This window comes from Hyperoodon ampullatus (genome assembly GCF_949752795.1).
Source record: "Hyperoodon ampullatus genome assembly, chromosome: 19".
Taxonomy (NCBI): Eukaryota; Metazoa; Chordata; class Mammalia; order Artiodactyla; family Ziphiidae; genus Hyperoodon; species Hyperoodon ampullatus.
The window spans coordinates 8,201,831-8,224,395 of record NC_136932.1 but is presented as its reverse complement, the minus strand read 5'-3'; the positions used below and the strand labels follow the sequence as shown (position 1 = coordinate 8,224,395).

The window sequence follows — 22,565 nt, the reverse complement described above, 5'->3', positions numbered from 1 at the left end:
CGCGGTCTCGCGGCTCCGACTTTGCCCCGGAATCCTCTTCGCCTAAACCAACCGGGATTTTTGCTCTCAACCCGTACTCCGGCCCAGCTACCGAAGCCGGGGTGGGAGGGATGGTTTTGCTTCTTGAGAAATACCCCCAACTCTCACCCTGACACCCCCTTGCTACGGCCCAGGGGGAGAATTATTTGCTCGGACTCCTCGGACCCTAAACCCGAAGGAGGTGAGGGGCATTGAGAGTAGCGTGAGGCTCGCTCTAAAACCCGGAAGGCCCTCGCGGGGCACCGAGATCGGACGAGGCGGGGTACTCCCCCGGTTTTCCAATGTGTTACAAACCGAAGAGCTTCTTGCTTGCTTTTTCTTTTTTTTTCTTTTTGGTAACACCCCCCCCCCTTTCTATCCCCCCCCCACTTGGCTCCAGGGTTGCAAAAGCAAAGAGCAATAAAAAAAAAAAAAAAAGCGCGCACACACTCAGACACACACCAGTGGCGACAGGGGAGAGTTGGAAAGACGCAGGAGAGAAGCAGGAGGCAGGAGGCAGCGGGGAGGGAGCAATGGGACCGGGAAGCCGCAGGTTCCCTCGCAAATCCCCCTCCGTCCCCACGTCGTCTCGCCGGCCGCGGCAGGGGAGCGAGGAGCCGGGCGAGCAGATGGAGGAGTGGAGCTCGCTCTAGGCAGCGGGCTTGGCCGGAGAATGGAGGAGCCGCCAAGCGATCGGCTGATTGGAAGAGAAACGCAGAGCGATGGAGGCGGGGGAAGGAGGACGATTTCTCTGCGGGGACTGGCGGCGGCGTATACGCCCGGGTCGGGCGCTGCAGAGCTTGGCTAGCTTTCAACCCGCGCTTGCCGGCTCCAGCCCCGCGCGCCCCCACCCCCAGCCCTCCCGGCGGTTCCGCAGGTGAGTGCGAGCTGGGGGCAAAAAGATCCGAAAGTCTCAACACGCCCGCCCTACCAAAGGAAAAAAAAAAAAAAAGCATTTTTCTTTTCCTTTTTTTTTTTATTTTCGTGCAGCCCCCAGCGCGGTGGGAGGGAAGGGGTGAGGCTAAGCCGCCCGGAGGAGGCGGAGGGGCCAGGCGAGGCCCGGGTGGCCCGGGAGGCGCGGCGGCGCCGAGGCGGCTCTGACGGGCGAGCGCTCGGAGCGGCGCTGCGCTGCGCCGAGGCGGGCGGGCGGGCGGGCGGAGCGGGGCGGGCGGAGCGCGGCGCGTGGGGCTCGCCATTAGCCGTCGCTCCGCTTCGCCATCTCGGGCTTTGTCTGGCGACTTGCTGCCCCGGCGTCGGCTGCGGCGGAGCTGCAGCTCGGCTCTTCGGCCCGCCGCACCCCTAAGGTGCCCCTGGCCCGCGCTCCCATTCACACGCTCGGTAAGTGAGCCCCGGCGCCGCCGATTTCGGGGGAGAGGGGTTGCTGAGAGTGGCGGCGGCGCTGATCTCCATGCGCCCGGGCAGGCCTGGGGAGCCATGCCGGGCTGGATTGAACCAGCTCCCAGAGAGGCTCCTCCGCCGGAGCCCGTCGCCCCCTCGCCGTATGCGGGGTTTAAGAAGCAAAGGAGACTTTTTTTTTTTAATTTGCAAGAAGGATATTTTGTAGGGATAATTTTTTTGAAAGTTTCGTGTGTGTGCTGCGAGGCAGCTAGGCGACCGCGAGGCAGGCGCCGAAGCCTGGCGCCGCGATCGGCGTGCGTGCGCCCCGAGCCGGTGGCTACGCTCCGGGGATAAGGGTGGGCGCGGACCGCCCGCTCAGCGAGGCGGGCGAGGGGAGTGTATGAGGGCTGGAGTGGAAGCCCGAATCTGAGCTGGGGAGAGTGGGGAGAGAGCTCCGGAGCAGGGCTGCAGCCGACCCCTGAGCCTCCACGGCCGCCTGGGGGCCCTCCGGGCACCCTCTCTGCGGCCGCACCTCGCGCCCTCCCTCCCGCGCCGGCCGAGCCTGCTAGTTCCCCCGCGGGTCTGGCGAGGTCGCTCTCGGCGCCCGCCCGCCCGCCTGCCTCGGCTCCGAGCCCCGCCGCCATCCGGGCGGCTGCGTGTCTCCCTGCCCCGGCCCCCCCCCTCCCCGGCGGCAGCCACCGCCGCCGCCACCACCACCACCACTACCACCACCACCACCACCACCACCACCACCACCACCACCCCCCTCCCCTCCTTCCTTCCCTCCGCCTCGGCCGCCCGGGTCCCCCCAGCTCCCGCCCCTCCTCCCAGCTGCCCCCCGCGGAGCCCGCCCGGGCAGGCTGTGGGAGGGAGCGGAGCCGGCGAGGCGGGCGGGCTGGCGCTCGCTCCCCGGGGGTCGGTGTGCGCTCTACGGGGAAGGACGCGCTCGCTGCCCCGCTTCTCCCGCCCCCCCTCCCGCTCCTCCTCCTTTCTCCCTCCTCCTCCCCGCTCCGGCGGCGGAGGCTGCGGCGGCGGCGGGGGGTGTGCGAGCTGAGGCCGGGGCCGGCGGGCGGGCGGCGGGCGGGCTGCCTGCAGGCGGAGGGCGCTGTGCTTTGTGCTTTTCGCCGCGAGGAGCAGCAGGCAGCAGCCACAGCCGCCGCCGCCACAGCAGCAGCAGCAGCCGCCGCCCCACAGCCGCCGCCGCCGCCGCCGCGCCCGGAGGAGGAGCCGCTGCCGCCGCGGGAGGGAGCTGCGGCTGTGCCCGGCCGAGCGGGGGAGGGCGCCGCCGCTCAGAGCCGGGGAGGGAGCCGCCGGAGCGGGAAGCCCGGAGGCCGCGCTGCGCCGGGTAACCGAGGCGGCTGAGGACGCGCGCCGGGGTCGGGGCCGGGCGGCGGGGAGCGAGCCGTGGGTGCGGTGGACACCCGGAGGAGACCCGGGGCGACCTCCGGGCAGGGGACTGGGCGAGAGAGGACCAGGGCACTGGAGAGGACGCCGAGAACCGGGGGAGGGGAGGGCAGGAAGCGAGGCCCGAGCCGAGCCCCGGCCGCAGGCGGAGGAGCCCGCGCTTCTCCGAGCCGGCAGGCGCAGTTCTCTCCGGCCGCCGGAGGGGGCGGCGGGGCCGGTGAGCGCTGCTCCCCCGCCTCCCGGCCGCCGTCCTCCCGCCCTCTCCTTGGCTCGGCTCCCCGGAGGCCGGGGCGGGGGCGCCGGCGGGGCTGGGCCGCAGGCTCGGGGGAGGAGGCGGCGGTTCCCGCCGTGGTCGCGCCTCTGCGCCGGGCTCCTCCGTGCGCGTCGGGGTGGCTGGGCGGTGGCGGCGCCTCTGGCCGGGGTGGGTGGCTCGGGGGCGGGGGGCAGGCCAGGCCGCTTCTCTCCGGCTGCTCGCCCGCCCAGGCGGGCGGGGACGGCGTCGGGAGCCCGAGGGGGAGGGCGGCGGGAATCCGGATCCGGTCCCCGGGGGCGATGCGGCCGCTGCGCTCCGGGGCCGGCGGCGGCTGCGCTGCGTCCGGGTCCCCGCCGGGTTGCGGAGGCGGGGGGAACCGGCCGGGGGGGAGCGGGAGGAGGAGACTGCAGCGCGTGCCCGCTTCCGCGGCCGCGCGCGCCCTTTACCCGCCCTTCCTCCTCCCCCGCCCTCCAGCCTGGGGCCTCCCCGGGGCGGGGCGTACAGAAGAGGAGGAGTTTTGTGTTTTTTTTTTTTTTTTGGCCGGGGTTGGGGAAGGAGGGCGGAGGGCGGAGGGCGGGTGCTATAGCTGCACGCGGGAGCGGGGAGCAGTCTCTCGCGTGGGCAGGGGAGGGCGCACGCCGAGGAGCGGGGCTGTAGGGGCTGGGGGGCGGGGGTGTGTGTGGTTAGGAGGTAGAGGAAGAGCGCACTCCCACCCCCACCAACTCATTAAGCCTCCTAGAGTCTTGGCTGGATCTCTCTGAGAGTGTGGGCTTGTGTCCCCCTCCCCTTTGGGGGAGGGAGGGATAGACAGTCCCCCACCTCTCAGCCCTCCTGAGTGGGGACTGGTGTCTCTTCTAAAGGGTGAGGTGGCTTTGACCCCGGCTTGCCTGGCCAGCACGACCGAGGAGGTGGCTGGACGGCTGGAGAATGAACGGAGAAGCCGACTGCCCCACAGACCTGGAAATGGCCGCCCCCAAAGGCCAAGGTAGGAGCCCCGACCCTCAGGCCTCTTTAACTTAAATCCTCTTTTCTCACGTAGGTCTGCAAGGCCCACTCCCCTTCTAAAGGTTTTCTGCAGTCTGCATTCTCTGAAATGATATGGGAGGGAGCGGCTTGAGTGTCAAACATCCCTTACACTGGGGGTTTGGCTAAACCCAAATTATTTGGCCTTGAACCTATAAACTGTATTTTTCACACTCCATTACCCCCACGTCAGAGGGGGAGTAGGAGGCGGATGCAAGTCTTCCTTCTGGGGTTCCCAGTCAGCTCTAGTGTGTCCCCAACAGTGTCCTGGAACGGGAGGGAAGATGAGGAACGTGGAGGAAGGGGGAGATAAGAGGGATTGGGGAGGCTTTTCAGGTTCTTTATTGTTATTAAGAGGACAGTTTTTGGTGAGGCAGGTTGGAGAGAAAGGGTGTTTTGATGGCTTGAGGCCTCAAAGATAAATAACTACACCCTACCCCACCCAGTGGGGATCCAGTGTGTAGGGTGGCAGGGGGTAGGATGAATCTGAGCATCTGGCAATGCCTGTGGGACATTGAGAGGAGAGAGGATTATGGGTTCATGTGACCCATCTGTGGAAACCCTGGCCCAGGTTACCAGATGTAAATACAAGAGCCCTTTTGACTCCTAGCCTTGGATAGCTGTCCTCCCAGCTCACTTTCCAGGGAAGCCACCCTCCAGAGAGGCCTCACTGGAGCTACCTTTCAGTGGCTGGAAATAGCTGGTCCAGACTCCGTTTTTTGCCTGCATGGGGAGTTGGGCTGAGAAGACAACTCAGAATTCTAGGGGAGGGGGCGGGTGTCTCCCTGCAGCAGGGCCCTGGGAGTGTTTGCCCACCTGCCTGCCTTGCCTCACAGCTGCCCTATATGGTTCTACCATTGTTTTACTTACCCCAAATTCTCCTTTGGTCCTCTTTGAGAGGAGGGGTAAGATGGTGGAATACTCATGCCTCTAATGTTAGTTTCTAGCTGTGCTGGAGAGAGACATCAGCATGGGTTCTCCTTCCTGCCCACACCCCTTCCTCAGTCTGCACATTTAGGGTAGCCACCTAGAACTTGGATTGAATTTAGCTTCACGTGTAGATGTGTTGCCTCCCTCCTTGCCTTCCTTCTCCGATAAGCTAGCTGTTCTCCAGCAGTATCCCAAATCACCGTAGCCTCCTTTCCCCCCACTTGGCTACAGTAAATTGTAACCCATGTCAGGCTGCCTTCAGATGGGAAATAATCAGGGTCTGGGATGCTCTGGGAAGGAAGGGTTGAGTGCTTAAGGACTGGGGAGCAGATGGGGGCTGGCATGAGCCAGGCATGATGGCTTTTCTTACCCTTCCCCAGACCGCTGGTCCCAGGAAGACATGCTGACTTTGCTGGAATGCATGAAGAACAACCTTCCATCCAATGACAGCTCCAAGTTCAAAACCACCGAGTCACATATGGACTGGGAAAAAGTAGCATTTAAAGACTTTTCTGGAGACATGTGCAAGCTCAAATGGGTGGAGATTTCTAACGAGGTAACGGATCCCCCCACCCGCTTCCTGACACATTCAAACACACATCTACACTTACCCTTGCCTCAACCTTCCTGGTGGAGGAGATGGAACAGAAGTCTATAAACAGGAAGGAAAGAGACTAGGCAAGGTGCTCTTGTGGTCGCCCTTGTGCATTTTGGGAGGTGGCACGGTTGACAGCACTGGCCAAGACTTCTCAGTTTTGCCACTTTCTAGCTGTGTGGCCTTGAATACTTACCGTCTTAGAGCGTCTGTTGCCTGAGCTGTTCTGGGGATTGAATGAGGTGCTGACATGGACAACCATTTCGAGGTCAGGTGGTCGCCGTGTTGCTGTCCTGTGCTGTGTACTGACTGCCTGGGCCTCTGCAGTAAGCACAGACCAGTGCCTGGGTGTCTGCCTGGGTGTCAGGGCTGCCTGAGTTGTGTCACTGTTGGCCCCTGCCCCCCTCCTTCGATAATTTCAGTCTAGTGGAAAGTAGAGAAGGCCCATTGGGAAGCAAGGCTTCGTGCCTGGGTGGTGTCCCCCTTTTCGGAACTTCCCCTTCCACTCACCTCCCTTCTTCCTCCAGGTGAGGAAGTTCCGTACGTTGACAGAACTGATCCTCGATGCTCAGGAACATGTTAAAAATCCTTACAAAGGCAAAAAACTCAAGGTGAGTTGCCAGGAGGAGGAGCACAAAGGTTTGGAGAGACAAGGTCCAAAGAACGGACAGTGTCTCACCTTGACCATGTCCTTGTTCCTCCTTCCAGAAACACCCGGACTTCCCAAAGAAGCCCCTGACCCCTTATTTCCGCTTTTTCATGGAGAAGCGGGCCAAGTACGCAAAACTCCACCCCGAGATGAGCAACCTGGACCTGACCAAGATTCTGTCCAAGAAATACAAAGAGCTGCCGGAGAAGAAGAAGGTGGGGGGAGGGGGACTAAGGTGCGGGGAGGGAAAAGGCCGGGAGCAGCTGGTATGGTGTAGCTCATCTGTCAGGGGTGGTGAGGGCTTAGACAAAGGGACCTGGCATCAGGGGCGTGGGTGGGTCAGCTGAGCAGAGTAGGGCCTTGGGCAGCCACACCTGATCACCCTCTCCCAGGCCCACACACTGTCCGGCGTGGGCACTGCTGCAGGTGTAACCCTGACTGAGGCAGCCAAAACCCGTAGTGTTCTTTCACACACACGTCCTCACTGTTAGGCCTGCAGAGCTGTTGACTTCTGATATTTCCCCACATGGTCTCGTTTGATGCTTGTAGAGGTAACCCCGGGAGACTGGTTTATCCTGATTTTGTGGGCAACGAACTGGGGTGCAGGACGGTATCGTGTCCCAGGACTCCGGTTTAGTGCTCAGGCTCCCCGCCTAGTGCTTTTCTCACTGCCACGTCCACAGGTTACATGGGTGGGCTTCCCCTTGCACACATTGTCCCTTGTGGCCTTACGCTCTCCCAGACCCTCAAGCCCGTTAACCTTGGGCAGGGGCTGCCCAGCCTGCCAGGCAGGGGTGGACACAGCACAGTGAGATCACGCGGTACCTTGCAGAGATAGACAGCAAAGCACTGCAGCTGGGACACGAGTGAGGTGGGGTGGGGAGAGACACACACACACACACACAGGAGATGCTACACGGTGAGATGGAGCCAGGGACAGATGTTGGCAGGGGGCAGCAGGAGAGACAAGGGGGCACATTGATTTGCTGGGAGAGGACACAGAGTTGCAGGCAGCCAGCTCTCGGGAGGGCACCAGCACTGGGGGTAGCCCTCTTCCTGGTCTGCACACCCTGGCTTTGGGCTCACGTGGCCTGGTTCTGTACCCAGAAAAGGAGCTAGCTTGGCTGGGTAGATCCGGCTGTCTGCAACTACTGCTTGAGCCAAGCCGGAGTATGAATCGCTGGAGCTATTCTTGACCCCTACGATGGGGCCGTCACAGAACTGACTGTACACATAACACCGAGACATTTCCGCAGGGTGGGAGGGAGAGGCAAAGGGTCTCAGGTTCAGGGAGGGATAGAAGAAACTCCGTGGTAGAGTGGACAGAGTGCCGGCCTAGGGGACACAGGCCTTGGGCCTGTTCTGGCTACCACTGAATCACTGTGTATGTGCCCTTCGGTAAGTTCCTTCAGTCCTTCGGGCCTGGTCTTGATCTGAGGTGTGGGGGGTGAGCCTGATCTGGGTGGTGCCTTCCGGCTCTAAAAGCTGCTGTTTTGTGTGAGGAGGGCTGCGACTGGGGCTGAGCAGGCTGGGTTCTGCTCCCGGTTTTCTGCGGGAACCTCGGAGGGAAGTGGAGCTGCCTCGCTTCTTGCGCCTGATGAGAGGCAGGGGTTGGGCTCAATCAGCTTGAGCCCCTGGCCTCCTCCAGTGCTAACTCATTTGTGAATCTGGGAAGAAGAGGGATAAAGGAAAGACGGACATTGAGTGGGAGCCAGGACAGGATGTAGATGAGGAAGGGAAAGAGACAGGCTGGAAGGGAAGTCAGAGTGAGGGGTGTGGAGAGGCTGGAAGGATACCGGGATGGAGGTGGGATGGTGGGAAGGGAGGACCAGGCTGATAGAAGCCGGTGCAGTCGAAGGAAGGGAAGCCAAACAGCAAAGGAGAATGACGGGGCTGGGGGAGGGAGGGCTCAAGGAGCCAAAGAGCCAAGAGCCTGGAAGAAGGGATCAGAGGCAGGGAAGGTGGCAATGGCCGAGGAAGGGGGAGGGAGCGGGGATGGTGTCAGGATCGCCAAGGACAGACAGGGACCCAAAGGTAGCAGATGGGGGGAAAAATCCAGATACAAGAATTCACTCTGGGTTCCCTCCAATGCGATCTCCCTTTGGAAGCAGGACTCGGCCTGCCACTTGCCCTGTGGGCCACCTCTGAGGGGGCAGATTAGTATTAGCTGCCACAGACACAGGAGGAGAGCGCGACAGGAGCAAGGCCTACATCTTCTCCTGGCTCTCACTGGGAGTGTCGTGGCGTTGGGGAAAGGCAGAGGGGTAGTGTTGCGGGGAGTCCCAGCCCTGTCGCCGCTTACTGCGTGACTGGATAATGCCCTGTCCCCTTCCTGGGACTCTTTCCCTTTCTTAAAGGGAGGGGATAGGATGCAGGATGTGTTCTGGGAGACCCCTGTAGCTCCCACTGTCTGGGCTACGGTTGAGTCCCCCACCCCCAGCCCACTGGAAGGCAGACGCCGTCCCTTTCCTGCTCACAACCTCCTCTGTATACGTCACCAACTGGGAGGCAAAAGAGCTAGCAAGGAGGGCTTGGTGGGTTTTGTAGCTCAGGCCTTGGGTTGTGGATGACCCGTCACCTCCTCCCCCCAGATGAAATATATTCAGGACTTCCAGAGGGAGAAACAGGAGTTTGAGCGAAACCTCGCCCGATTCAGGTAAGGCAGTGGAGCCCAGAGGAGGGCCACAGGGCGCTGGGTGCGGCAGGAGAGGGTAGCAATGACCAGAGCCTGGCACTTGAGGCACGGAAGATGGATGGGTCACCTGTAGACCCTAGTGGCTTAGGCTCAAGGGGAGGGACCGGCAGGCAACCGCTGTCCCACTAGGCCCCAGCTGATAGGCCAAGGAGCCGTGGTGGGTGGGGCAGCTAGCTTGGGTCTGCCCTGGCAGGGTCCCCCTCCCCCCATTGACTGTTGCTCCCCGTGCCCCGGCTAGGGAGGATCACCCAGACCTAATCCAGAATGCCAAGAAGTCGGACATCCCTGAGAAGCCCAAAACCCCCCAGCAGCTGTGGTACACCCACGAGAAGAAGGTGTACCTCAAAGTGCGGCCAGATGTGAGTGTCCGGCCAAGGGGTGGCAGGGAGGGCGCACGGTAGTGGCAAGGGGGAGCCGCGCCAGATCGGCCGGGCACGGTGCAGGGGTGCAGGAGAGGAGGCCCCTCCCCAGGGGTGGGCTGCATGGACAGGGCCTGGGCCAGCTGGCGTGCGAGTGTGTGCATGTGTGCGTGTGTGAGCCTGTCCCCTTGCACCCAGGCGGGCCCCGCCCCCCGCCCCCCCGCCGCCTCTCTGCCTTCCCCTCCTGGCCTGTGGGGGACACTCTCGTGACCTCCTGTGGCCTGAGGGGGCGGGGGCCTCTGTGTCCCCCTCCCCTTCCCCTCCCCCCCCTGCCCCTGGCTGCCTGCGTGTGTCTGACGGCTTTTGGTTTGCAGGCCACTACGAAGGAGGTGAAGGACTCCCTGGGGAAGCAGTGGTCTCAGCTCTCGGACAAAAAGAGGCTGAAATGGATTCATAAGGCCCTGGAGCAGCGGAAGGAGTACGAGGTTAGGCTTCCGCTGCGCTCCTCCCCGCCCGGCTCTTCACGAGCCTCTGCCCTCTGACTCTGCGGCCTCCGCACTCTGCGGCAGGCAGTCTCTCCCCGTCCTACCGCTGAGGGAGGGGCCTTCTGGGCCCCTCACCTCTGCCCCTACCTTCCCCGCCCCGCCCCCCCATGAGATCTCAGGCTAGGGCAGGGCAGGGCACCACGTCTCGTGTGACACAGCAGACACACGGCCACCCCCCAGCTTTGCTCCCTGCCTCCCCTTCCCAGCGGCTCTCCCCCACCCCCCCGGCCCCGGCTAACCCCACACCCCGTTGCCCTCCATCCCCCCCGCCTCACTCTGCAGGAGATTATGCGTGACTATATCCAGAAGCACCCCGAGCTCAACATCAGCGAGGAGGGCATCACCAAGTCCACCCTCACCAAGGCCGAGCGCCAGCTCAAGGACAAGTTTGACGGGCGACCCACCAAGCCACCTCCGTGAGCGCTGCCCTGGGGCGGGTGGGCGAGCGGGCAGCTAGGGAGCCGGGCTGGGGAAGGGCCTCAGCCCAGGCTCTGGAAGTGAGGGGGCTGCCGCCCTGGGCCTCCCAGGTCGCTCACAGGGCCGCTCCTCCCTTGCTGCCGGTTGTGACAGGAACAGCTACTCGCTGTACTGCGCAGAGCTGATGGCCAACATGAAGGACGTGCCCAGCACAGAGCGCATGGTGCTGTGCAGCCAGCAGTGGAAGCTGCTCTCCCAGAAGGAGAAGGATGCCTACCACAAGAAGTGCGACCAGGTGAGCCGCGGCAGGAGCCAGCCCTGGAGAGGGAGGACTCCTGGAGAGCCTTGGGGTTTTGAAGCATGAGGTCTGACCCCTGGGCACCTGCTTCAGACACGGTGTTGTACTAGGTTTAGCATCTGGGCTGATGCAGGCAGATTCTCGGGCCTCGCGCTTACCATCTGTGGAGGGAGACTAGGCCCTGTCCAGGCTCTGGAAGGTCTGCTGAGGGCTACTGTTTGTCCCCCGAGCACGGGAGGGTCTCCAGTGAGGCTGCCCCCGTGCTGACCCTGACTCTGCTTCCTTTCCCAGAAAAAGAAAGATTATGAGGTAGAACTGCTCCGTTTTCTAGAGGTGAGTGTTCCTTTCGGGAGGGCAGTGGGCAGAGGGAGGCCGGGGCATTGGTGAGCAACGCCCTTAAGACAGCCAGGAAGCAGCCTGGGGACCAGACCTTCAGCCCTGTGCTGGCCCTTCTCCCCAACCAGAGCCTGCCTGAGGAGGAGCAGCAGCGGGTCCTGGGCGAGGAGAAGATGTTGAACATCAACAAGAAGCAAGCCACCAGCCCAGCCTCCAAGAAGCCCTCCCAGGAAGGGGGCAAGGTGGGCAGGGGGCACGACCAGGCAGGTCCTGGGGGCGGGGGGAGGCGGGGCTCCTCCCCGTGAGCACCCCGTGGACGCCGACCCTCTTTGCACATCTACAAGGGTGGCTCGGAGAAGCCCAAGAGGCCCGTGTCAGCCATGTTCATCTTCTCGGAAGAAAAGCGGCGGCAGCTGCAGGAAGAGCGGCCTGAGCTTTCAGAGAGCGAGCTGACCCGCCTGCTGGCCCGCATGTGGAATGACCTGTCAGAGAAGAAAAAGGTCAGGCCTGCCAGACCGGAGGGGCTGCCGGGCAGGGTCTGGGCTGCTTCTCCCCTGGGGGCTAGCTGTACTTCCTCACCCTGCCCCAGGTGTGTGTGGGGTGTGAGCCGCAAGGGTGCCTGGGCGCAGATGGTGGGGCTGGGAACCCAGCGAGCCGGAAGGCGGGAAGCTGTCAGCTGTGGGCTGTGGGCTCCCTGGGGAGCAGGGCCGCTGGGCAGCTTGAGCCCCTGGCCGCACCGGCCCACGCCGCTGCTCACCCCACCCTTGCCGCCTTCAACTGCTGGACGAGCCACGTGCGCCCCCTGGGGGTGGCCGGAAGGCTGACGCCTCTGCCGCCCCTCTGCAGGCCAAGTACAAGGCCCGGGAGGCCGCACTGAAGGCCCAGTCAGAGAGGAAGCCAGGCAAGCTGCCGGAGTCGCCCAAAAGAGCCGAGGAGATCTGGCAACAGAGTGTCATCGGCGACTACCTGGCCCGCTTCAAGGTGGCAGGCAGTGGGAAAGGGGTTGTTTGGTTTTTTTTTTCTTTCTTTCTTTTCTTTTTCTTTCTTTTGGTTTGTGTGTGTGTGTGTGTTGTTGTTGTTTTTCTGCTTTATTTTTCCGTTTCCTTTTTGTTTCTCTTCTTTTTCTCGATAAGTAGTTGCTTTATTATTAATTTCATAGGAAAGGGGTGGTTCTGCCACCGCCCATGCAGACCCGCTCCAGCCCCAGGTGACCCTTCCCACAGCTGACACCCCTGTCTGTCCCCAGAACGACCGGGAGAAGGCCTTGAAAGCCATGGAGATGACTTGGAACAACATGGAAAAGAAGGAGAAACTAATGTGGATTAAGAAGGCGGCCGAAGACCAAAAGCGATATGAGGTAGAAAAGGGCTTCTGGTTAGCACGGTGGGGCAGGATGGAGCTGGGGCCACCTCTCTCCACTTAAAACTCAGGAGCACCCTCCTGGGTGGGCAGCTTTCCTCACTGCGTGGGACTTGGAGCCAGAAGTCCCAGCTTGGGTTGTGTGACCCTAAGTAAGTCTCTTAACTTCCTTCTGTGAGCCTCAGTGATGCATCACTAAAACGAGGGCAATGATACTAGTCGTGTGAGTGCAATTATGAGAGCACTTTCAGACGGCAGTGCCTGTCTGACACAGGTGTGAGTTGTTAGGAAGTTGCTCCCTGGCTGTGCCTCAGTTTCTTCCTCCTTCCTGGTACATAAAAGGAGAGTCAGCTAAGGACTGACGGCATGGGGCAGGCGGGAGGATGAGTGTGACCTTTCCGGGTGTCCCCATAGAGAGAGCTGAGTGAGAGGCGGGCACCCCCGGCTGCTGCAAACTCATCCAAGAAGATGAAGTTCCAGGGAGAACCCAAGAAGCCTCCCATGTGAGTCTGGGGGCTGGAGTTCACCCTAGGGATGGGGAGGGTCAGGGCAGGACGGCTGCTTGGTTGGTCTCCTGACCTTCCCTGCAACACCCCCGCCTCCCAGGAACGGTTACCAGAAGTTCTCCCAGGAGCTTCTGTCCAACGGGCAGCTGAACCACCTGCCACTGAAGGAGCGCATGGTGGAGATTGGCAGCCGCTGGCAGCGCATCTCCCAGAGCCAGAAGGAGCACTACAAAAAGCAGGCCGAGGAGCAGCAGAAGCAGTACAAAGTGCACCTGGACCTCTGGGTCAAGGTGAGAGGGCCGGGGACCCTAGGAAGGACGACGGAAACATCGTGGTGGCTGGTCTGCATTCATGATTTCATTCAGTGTCCCAGCAGCCCTTCAGGGTAATGATTACTATCAAAGATAAGGAAACCAAGGCTCAGAGGGGTTAAGTAACTTAGCCAAGGTCGCACAGCTAGTGAGTGGGAAAATCCAAATCAGACTGCCTTTTCCTCCCTCCAGCTGGGACCAGGGGACCTCTCCTAGACTCTGGCTCAGCCCCTAGCCTCTGAGCTTCCTTTCTGTGCCTTGCTTGAGCAGTCAGATCTGTAAAGCGGGGAGAGTCACTGATGTCCTCCCCAGCCACCCAGGCAGGTTGGCCAAGGACCTAGGGAATGAGCAGGGTTTAAGTGTTTCAGAAGTTTGGTGAGCCTCACTGCGTTGGCAGTGGCTCTGGACTTGGCTTCCGGGGAGGAGTGATGCAGCCAGGCTATGGAAGTCATCGTGTGGGGCTTCTCTGAGTTGAGGAAGGCCCTGAATCTGGAGCCTCCATTTGGAAAAGGCTTCAGGACATCTTAAGCAGAAAACACTGAGCTGTGGTCTCAGGTCCCTGGGGTTCTCTGCAGAGACCCAAGGTATGGGGAGACTGGGACGGGCGAAGGTGGGATGGCGGTCAGTGCTCAGCCCACTGCCTGGCACTTGGCCAGCATGCTCAGTCAGCAGTGGTTTGGGTCGTGTTCCAACCCTCACCTCCTTCTCTGTCTCCCCCAGAGTCTGTCTCCCCAGGACCGTGCAGCATATAAAGAGTATATCTCTAATGTGAGTCTGGGAGCGGGCTGGTGTTGGGATAAGGAGGGAACTTGGGGTCGGGGGGGATGTTTGGAACTCATGGCTGCTCCCTTTGCCCACGTCCCCACCCTCTCCTACAGAAACGTAAGAGCATGACCAAGCTGCGAGGCCCGAACCCCAAGTCCAGCCGGACTACCCTGCAGTCTAAGTCGGTAAGGAGCCCCTCTCAGAAGGGGGACCAGGAGCGGGGGTCCGAGGTGCCTGGAGTGGTGTGGCAGGGACCACTCATGTGCTTCCATCCCTCCCAGGAGTCTGAGGATGACGATGAAGAGGATGAAGATGAGGATGACGAGGATGATGAGGAGGAAGATGATGAGAACGGGGACTCCTCTGAGGACGGCGGGGACTCCTCCGAATCCAGCAGCGAGGATGAGAGCGAGGATGGGGATGAGGTGGGATGGATGGCGCCCGGTGGGAGGGGCGAGCGAGGCCCTGCCGGGACGGCCACCCGGTGACGGCACATTCCTTGCCTCGCAGAATGAGGAGGATGACGACGACGAGGACGAGGACGAGGACGATGACGAGGACGAGGACAACGAGTCCGAGGGCAGCAGCTCCAGCTCCTCCTCCTCGGGGGACTCCTCGGACTCTGACTCCAACTGAGGCTCAGCCCCACCCGGGGCTCCCCTCCCCGACTCACCACCTTTGTTTCTCCCCCATGTTCTGTCCCCTGCCCCTTGGCCTCCCCCACTTTCTTTCTTTCCTTTTTTTTTTCTTCTTCTTCTTTTTTTTTTTTTTTTAAACAAAATACGGTGGGGGGAGGCACTGGAGGCGCCCAGGCCAGAACTCTTCGGCCTCAGAGACATCAGCCCTGGGGGACCCTCCAGGGAGCACAACCTTCAGACTGAGCCACCACTGGACCGGCCCAGCCCACCCCCCTCTGCACTTGCGGTTCCGGCATGGACAATGGACCTGGGAGTGGGATGGGGTGGGGGTCCCAAAGAGTTCAGTGAGGCCCCCTACACCTGCAGCCCGACCCAAGGGAGGGTGGAAGCTTGGGGAAGACCCCTTTCTTTCCAGAGGGGCTTGCGACCTGGACCCCTACATTGGAACTGGAGGCAGGGAACATGGGAGAGGAGGGGGGGCGCCTATGGGAACATAGGCGCTGCCCCATGGCCCTCTCCTGCCCCCTGCGGGAAGGAGCTGCCTGGACCCACGCGCGGGGGGGAGGGGCAGATGTCTTTTTTATATATGTGTATATATTTTTTTTTTTTAAGCTCTGAGCTGTCAACGAGACGTTTCCTACCGACCTCGGCTGCCGTCTCTGTTGTCATTTCTGGGAGAGGGAGGGTTTAGAGGGTAGGTTTGGGACTTTTCTAAAACGGTCTTGATGTGTATGGAACAGTGTATGTGCGCACGTGTGTGTGTGTGTGCGCGTGCGCGCGCGTGTGTGGCCTGTACATAGCATGGGTGCACCTGTGGATGTGTGCAAAGACACATGTGCATTTGTGCGTGTAAGAGAGAAGGGGGCGCCCACCTCAGTCTGTGAAGCTGGTAAAAGGGTTGGTGAGGGCCAGGGAGACATTGATCCTGGTGGGGATAGGCCGGGGTGGCCCCTTTCTCCATATCTTCTGCTTTGCTTCGTCTCTAATTCAATTTGGGGGGTGTACTGAAGCCACTCCGATGTTTCCTATACTGGTTTCCCTCTGTCAGGGTCATTGGAGCTACTGCTAGTCTCCAATATCCAGCAGGACTGTGGGGAGGGGGAACAGACCAGGTGAAGCTTAAAGCTTTGATTTGGTGGGAAAGGCCCCTGCAGCTCATCTGAGGGGTCACCCAGCCACCCTGGGCTCTGAACCTGGCCTTCAAGAAATGTGTTGGAAGCTCTTAACTTACACATCCGTCCTGTCTTTCCCCCCGCATATCCTCCAGGTACCCCACGCCTGTTTCCTTTGATTTCTCAGGTGTGCTCCCTTCCCCACCCCACCTCCCCAAATCCACAGCTGGGGAAGAGGTCTGCAAAAGCTGCTTTTGCAAGCTGTCCTAAACCTTCCCAGCCATGCCCCTCATTTTGGTACCTTGATTCCTAGATTCTTCATAAGCCAAGCCACCTTGCCTCTCTGGGTTTAATTTTTGTTGGTTTGTTTTTTATTAAATTTTGGCTTCTCTCTTTTTTAAAAAAAAAAAAACAATCACGTCAGTGACCTATTTAATTGGGGCTTTGTGCATTTCCACCTTCCCCTCTGAATGAAAGCCAAGGGATGGGGAAGAATGGGAACTCTACCTAGGAGGTGGGATAGGAAAGGTAGGTCCCCTTCCCAGAGGAAGGCAGACCATCTGCTTTGCCTTAGCCATGGTGCTGGGGAGGGGGGGTGCGGCTAGGGAGGGACACTCCCCACTCCTACTCCCCTTTGTCCTGATCCTGGAATTAGGTACTGGGGTCCGTAGGTTCTATTTCTTCCCAAGAGCCCCTGCAAAGAACCCCATTACCCTGAGTGCCCCTGCGCTGTTGTGTTTTAGCGGAATGTGTTTTCATTTAAAAACAACTTTGAATGGGGCACTTTTTTTTTCCTGTTTTAAAAATTGAAAAATTCTTACAGTACGAACAGGGCTGTGGTGGTGGGGGAGTTAGTGCTGTGAGAGGTGACTCGGTGCATTTTGGCACTGGGATTGGACGGCTGGGGTGGGAGGACCCTCACTCCCCCCCCCCCCCAGTTTTTTTCCCTAATATTTAAGAAGTGTTTTTGTAGGTTTCAACAACTGCAACTTGAATTTGCATCATGGGAGGTGGGAGGGAATGGCTTAGAGGTGTCTGCCTAAGCTGAAGGCCAACTGTGGAAGTTTTGTTTTCCCTTTTTTTGTACAATAAAGTAAAAAAGGTTTGACTGCTGTCTGATCACTGGACTCAATGACAGGGGTGACCGGACAGTCTCAATGTGGAAAGACCCTTGAAGCCAGCTTGTTTGCCCCTTCTTTCTAGAACCATCTTCCTCATTCCTGACGATTCCGTAGGCAACCTGCCTTCACATTGTTTCGTGCTACTGTTCTTGCACTTTCTCAATTCAGTTTGTTCACCTCGGGTTGTCAGACCACTAAGGCCTGAGAATTTGGGAAACAGATACATTATTTTCTCCCGGAATGCACTGCCTTGAAAAACGGAGGTGATGAATGAACCATTAGGGTCAGGGGTGTTCACCATGGTCATGCAAGGGCTTATCTTTGGGAGTTGGGGTAACCCTCCCACCTTGAGCCCTCAGCCTCACCAGGGTTAGGAATGACTTTCCTAATGATCCAGACCTCTGATGGGAAGTGGGCTGGGCTGAGGTGACTTGCTCGCTGATGTTAAGGAAGAGAGCCTTCCCTCCACAAGCCTTGGCTGGGTTCCTGCAACCACCAAGGGCTAACGACCCAGGGCCATCTAAGACCTCTCCCTTCACCCCACACCCCTCTCACTCTTGGCCAAACTTCTGAAAAGCTCCTTGCCCCTCGTGGTCTCCTATTTCCTCACCTCCCACCCACTATTCCTCTGAGGTGACTCGCTGAGGTCACCAACATGTTCATCAGTTACACCCAGTGGACACTTGTCTGTCTCTCTTTTTTAAAAATTAATTTGGCTGCTCTGGGTCTTAGGTGCGGCACAAGGGATCTTTTAGTTGTGGCACGTGGATTCTTAGTTGCGGCATGTGGGATCTAGTTCCCTGACCAGGGATTGAACCTGGGCCCCGTGCATTGGGAGTGTGGAGCCTTAACCACTGGACCACCAGGGAAGTCCCACTTGTCTGTCTCTTGACTTCTTGGTCTATTCTGCTGGCATCCGCTCCTCCTCCTTTTTTTTTTTTAATAAATAAGGGATTGATTTTATTTCTTTTTTAAAATATTTATTTTATTTACTTATTTGGTTGTGTGGGGTCTTAGCTGCGGCAGGTGGGCTCCTTAGTTGCCGCTCATGGGCTGCTTAGTTGAGGCACGTGGGCTCCTTAGTTGCAGCACATGGGCTCCTTCGTTGTGACACGTGGGCTCTTTAGTTGCAGCACATGGGCTCCTTCGTTGTGACACATGGGCTCCTTAGTTGAGGCATGTGAACACTTAGCTGCAGCATGCATGTGGGATCCAGTTCCCTAACCAGGGATCGAACCCAGGCCCCCTGCATTGGGAGCATGGAGTCTTATCCACTGTGCCACCAGGGGAAGTCCCACCTCCTACTCATTCTATCCTAGGTGTTCAAGTCACTCTATGAACCCCCAGTTATCACCCATAGTAACCATTCCAAAAGGTGGTCTCTATAGAGACTGCTCTTCCAAGCTACAGACCCGTACAGACTTCAATGTATCCTTTGGGATATCTTGCAGGCACCTCATACCTCAAGACGCCAGATGATCACTAACTATCTGGTCATTCAATCTAGAAATCAGCGTATCATCCTTAAGTCCTCGCTCCCTATTTCATCTCTTAGTGAAAGGAGGTGAAATTCGCTCACCTAGACCCGTCCATTCCATTTCCCGTATCTCTCTCAAATCTGTCTACCTGCTTCCATCCCCATCCTCTTCAGGCCATCACCATTGCTCAACTTCTGCAAAGACCTAAAACTGGTCTTCCTGCTTGCTCTCTCGCCCCCTACAGTCCATTCTGCACACAGCAACCAAAACTATCTTTTTAAAACAAACCTGATGACCTTACACTTACGACTCCTTGTCTTACAATGACCCTAAAAGGCCTACCCCTTGTTTCCCCCCTCTCTTCTCTCACTCCACTCTTCCTAATCACTCACAAGGATCGAGCCAAGGGATCTGTCTTTTGTTACTCAAATATGCCTACCATAGGACCTTTGCACTTGTTTTCTCTGCCCAAAATGCAATTCCCCCAACACTACAGATAGCTTGTTTTTCCCATCCTTCAGACTTAAGCTCAAATGTCACCTCACAGGCCTTCCCTGACCACCCTCTCTAGAGAGGCCTTCTTCTACATCTCCTTGTTTCTGTATCTGTTTACTTGTTCATTGTCTATCTCTCCAAGTAGAAGGCAACGTATCTGTTCATTCATTACAGTAATCCCAGCACCTAAAAGTGCCTGGCATACATTTTACAGTCAAGAATTATTTGTTGAGGGACTCCCCTGGTGGTCCAGTGGTTAAGATTCTGTGCTTGTACTGCAGGGGACGCAGGTTCAATCTCTGGTCCGGGAACTAAGATCTCACATGCTGTGCAATGCAGCCAAAAGAAAAAAAAAAAAAAAGGAAATATTTGTTGAATGAGGGAATAAATAGGGCCCACAATGCCCTGGGGGATCTGGTGCCCTTGCTGGCCTCTCTGCCCAACTCCAGCTACACAAGCCCTCCAAGATTCAAACACACCATACTCTCTCCCCAGGCCTCTACACAATCTGCCTGTACACATAACCGTTCCCTCTGCCTAGAATGCTCCTCTTCACCTCTCTTCCTAGTTAATTCAGGGCTCCACTTAAAAGACCACTTCCTCCAGGGAGCCTCCCCTGACCCCCTGACTAAAAGATCTCTATGTATTTGTTTCTTCGGCAGCCTGGATGCCTTCACATTCAATCTTTCTTCCACATCAGGCTTTGCTGGGCTGTAAGCCCCACTAGGACAAGGTCTGTGTGTCTCTCTGGCTCACTGCACTTCGCCCAGAGCCTGGACCAGTGTAGTCCTTAGTGTTTATTGACTGGTGCTAACTGTGGAGACCGGGCACGTGCCCAAAGAGGTCACCACCACAGACTGCTCAGGCCAAGTGCCAAATGAATAGTACAATCCAGTTTTAAAGGAGTTTCTTGTGAGGGTGGCCAGGGGTGGAGAAGTGAGGAAGGATTTAGGTAAACAGGGAGGAGATAGGGAGGCTTCCTGGGCATATGTAAATTCCTTAGGGCAGGACGTATTGCACATATTCCGAGACTAAGAAACAGATCAGTCATCGGAGTGGAGAATTCCTGATTCACACTGTGGAGACACCTGAAGTCCTGGCCTCACTAATTTGCTCTAGACTCAAGTTCAAACACCTTCTGAGAGTCTCCACCAGCTGATTCCACAGTAACTCCAACATATCTCAAACTGAACTTGTCATTGTCCTGTATCCTCACATCTCCTCCTCAGAGTTCCCCATCTTGGTTAATGATGTATTCAGGGTCTCTCTCTCCTTTACCCCACACATCTCAAGCTATAACAAAAACCTACTACTTCTAAGCTATCCAGACTCCACATTCCAGAGTGATCTACTTAAAATGCAAGTCAAACAGTTCCCCTTGAGGACTCCTCACAGCCTGTAGGGTTAAAGCCCACAGAATGCTCAGCACACCCTTAGTCCTGCATGGTCTGCCCTGCTTACTTCCTGCTATTTCCCCATCCATTCCTATGTTCCAGCCAGTGTCCAGACTTCTGGGCACTTCACTTTTTTTTTTTTTTTTTTTTAATAAATTTGTTTATTTATTTATTTTTGGATGCGTTGGGTCTTCGTTGCTGCACGCAGGCTTTCTCTAGTTGCAGTGCGCGGGCTTCTCTCTTGTTGCGGAGCACGGGCTCTAGGCGGGCGGGCTTCAGTAGTTGTGGCTCGCGGGCTCTAGAGCACAGGCTCAGTAGTTGTGGCGCACGGGCTTAGTTGCTCCACAGCATGTGAAATCTTCCCGGACCAGGGCTCGAAGCTGTGTCCCCTGCATTGGCAGGCGGATTCTTAACCACTGTGCCACCAGGGAAGTCCCTGGGCACTTCACTTCTGAAGCTTCTGTGTGAGATATCTAGTGCCTTCCTGGCCTGCCTTGACCTGGCTCCTCTCCCACTAAAAGCAGCCTTTCCTGACCAACCCTTTTACATCATTTGATTCCTTCGCCTGGCCACCTCTGTCCCCTATGGTTAGCTCCAACCACGGGTGGAACCCGTGCCCCTGCAGTGGAAGCGCAGAGTCTTAACCACTGGACCGCCAGGAAGTCCCTAGCTCTCTTATTCTTATTACACTGGCAATTATTTTCCTACAGGTCTGTTTACCCCACAAATTGTGAACTTCTTGAGGAAGTATAACTGTCTTATTTTATTTTTGCATCCCAGCACGGATGAACCATAAGAATTCTTACAGCGCACCGTAAGAGTAACAGCTAAGATTTATCAAACATACTGAGCTGACTTTCTCAGGCACTGACTTGTCAATCCCCTAATGAGATAGGTACTATCATTATAGCCGGTGACAACAGTGTAAACTGGGGCAACAGAGAGCTCGTTTGCTCAAGTTCGTTTGTCAAGTCCACAGATTTAAATTCAGATGATTCCTGGTCTTAACCACTTAGGACTACTGCCTCTATAAATGCTTGCTGAAGACTAAAGAACCAGTGATGATCCCAAAGTACATGATTTAAGACTTTCCTCATTTAATCTCATCTTCTGAAGAGGGCTGTCATATACCCGTTCCAGGACTCCAGACACAGAGAGTAACTGAGATGGAAGCGCCAGTCTAAGCATCTACTGCGGCTGGGAAAGGCCCTTTGCTCCAGAAGAGGAACTGTGAGAGCGCGCGGATATGGGCACACACCGGGGAGCAGAACTGGGTCGGAGTAAGGGTCTGGCCACTGACTGGCAAGCTGTGGAGAGAGGTGTGTGTGTGTCTGTGGGGGGGGGGGGGGTCCAGCGTGGGTTCCGGAAGCAGGAAAGGCGAGCAGGTGTGGGATCTAAATTAGGATGAGGGCGGGGAGGGCGCTCCGCTCAGACTGGCACAGCTCGGCCTCCGCCCTCAGCGGAGGACCCTCATCTCGGGCGTCTGTTGGTCCTCAGGCCTGGAGTGGGCTGGGACCCGCCCAGGAACACGGGGAACCGAGGCTCGGAAGAGCCCCCTTGAGGTTTTCTGGCCTGAGTTGCTGAGTCCCACTTCAACTCTGGCCTCTTCACAGAAGCGGCTGCACGCTTCGGGGTGAACTCCGGGGTGGGGGCGCTGGGGGGAAAAAGAGCCGGGAGCCCGGAGGGAAGGGCGGGGGAGCCTGGGCCGGAAGGCGTCCCAGGCTCGGCTGGGAGCCGGCGCTCTCTTTCGACGCCACCCGCTGCCCCCGCCCCGGAGCCGGCCGGGACGGCACAACGTCTCCGCCCCCAGCGCACCGCGCACCTCACCTTGAACGCCGCTCCACCCACCGCCATCCTATTGGGCCGGCCGGGCCGAGGCGAGACGGCAATTGGCCGAGGTGACTCCCGAAGGCCCCGCCCATCTCCCCGCCCCCGTCCCCGTCCGCCGGTACTTTGGACGGCGGCGTGGCGCCCCTCCTCCCCGCCCGGTCCCCGCCCCCTGGAGCAAATGCTGCCGAGCTGCGGCCGCGGGGCAGATGCACGCGCTCGGGCCCTTCTAGCAGGCGCGAGCAGTCGCTGGGCGCGCGAAAGCGAAAGAAGGAAGAGGAAGGGAGGGCGGGGGCGGGGTGTTGAGGAGGGGCGGGAGGAGGAAGAGGAGGAGGTTGGAGCGCGCTCGCGCTTGGCCTCGCGCCCGCGCGAAGGGAGGGGGGAGAGGGGCGCGCGCGCGCACGCTCGCGTTCTCGCTCGCTCCATCCATCCATCCTCCGGTCGCGGCACGCGCGCGCGCTCCGGGCTCGCGCCGCACCCCCCGCCCGGGAGAGGCGGGCTGGAGTGGGGGGCGGGGGGAGGGGCGCGCGGACGGCGCGCGGACTGCGCGCGGGCGGGGTGAGGTGAGGAGGAGGAGGCGGCGACGGGACGAGAAGGGAGGGGAAGGGGCCATGGCCGCCCGGTGAGGCGGCGAGGCGGGGGGGCGGCCCGACCCCCCGGCCCCGGGCCCTGGGCCCCGGGGAGAGGCGAGGACGGACC

General features: G+C 58.8%; 1 protein-coding gene across 1 annotated transcript; it reads left to right on the top strand.

The window, feature by feature from the left end:
* The first annotated feature begins 350 nt into the window (after nt 1-350).
* On the top strand, nt 351-14,560 carry UBTF (upstream binding transcription factor). Its single transcript, XM_079724791.1, has 21 exons — nt 351-895; nt 3,874-3,998; nt 5,347-5,522; nt 6,089-6,172; nt 6,270-6,425; nt 8,802-8,866; nt 9,144-9,264; nt 9,639-9,749; nt 10,092-10,225; nt 10,380-10,521; nt 10,816-10,857; nt 10,989-11,102; nt 11,205-11,360; nt 11,707-11,841; nt 12,107-12,217; nt 12,634-12,722; nt 12,826-13,015; nt 13,757-13,804; nt 13,915-13,986; nt 14,083-14,226; nt 14,312-14,560. The coding sequence occupies exons 2-21, from the start codon at nt 3,941-3,943 to the stop codon at nt 14,435-14,437; spliced, it is 2,274 nt and encodes a 757-aa protein (XP_079580917.1). The 5' UTR covers nt 351-895; nt 3,874-3,940; the 3' UTR covers nt 14,438-14,560.
* Nucleotides 14,561-22,565: the final 8,005 nt, after the last annotated feature.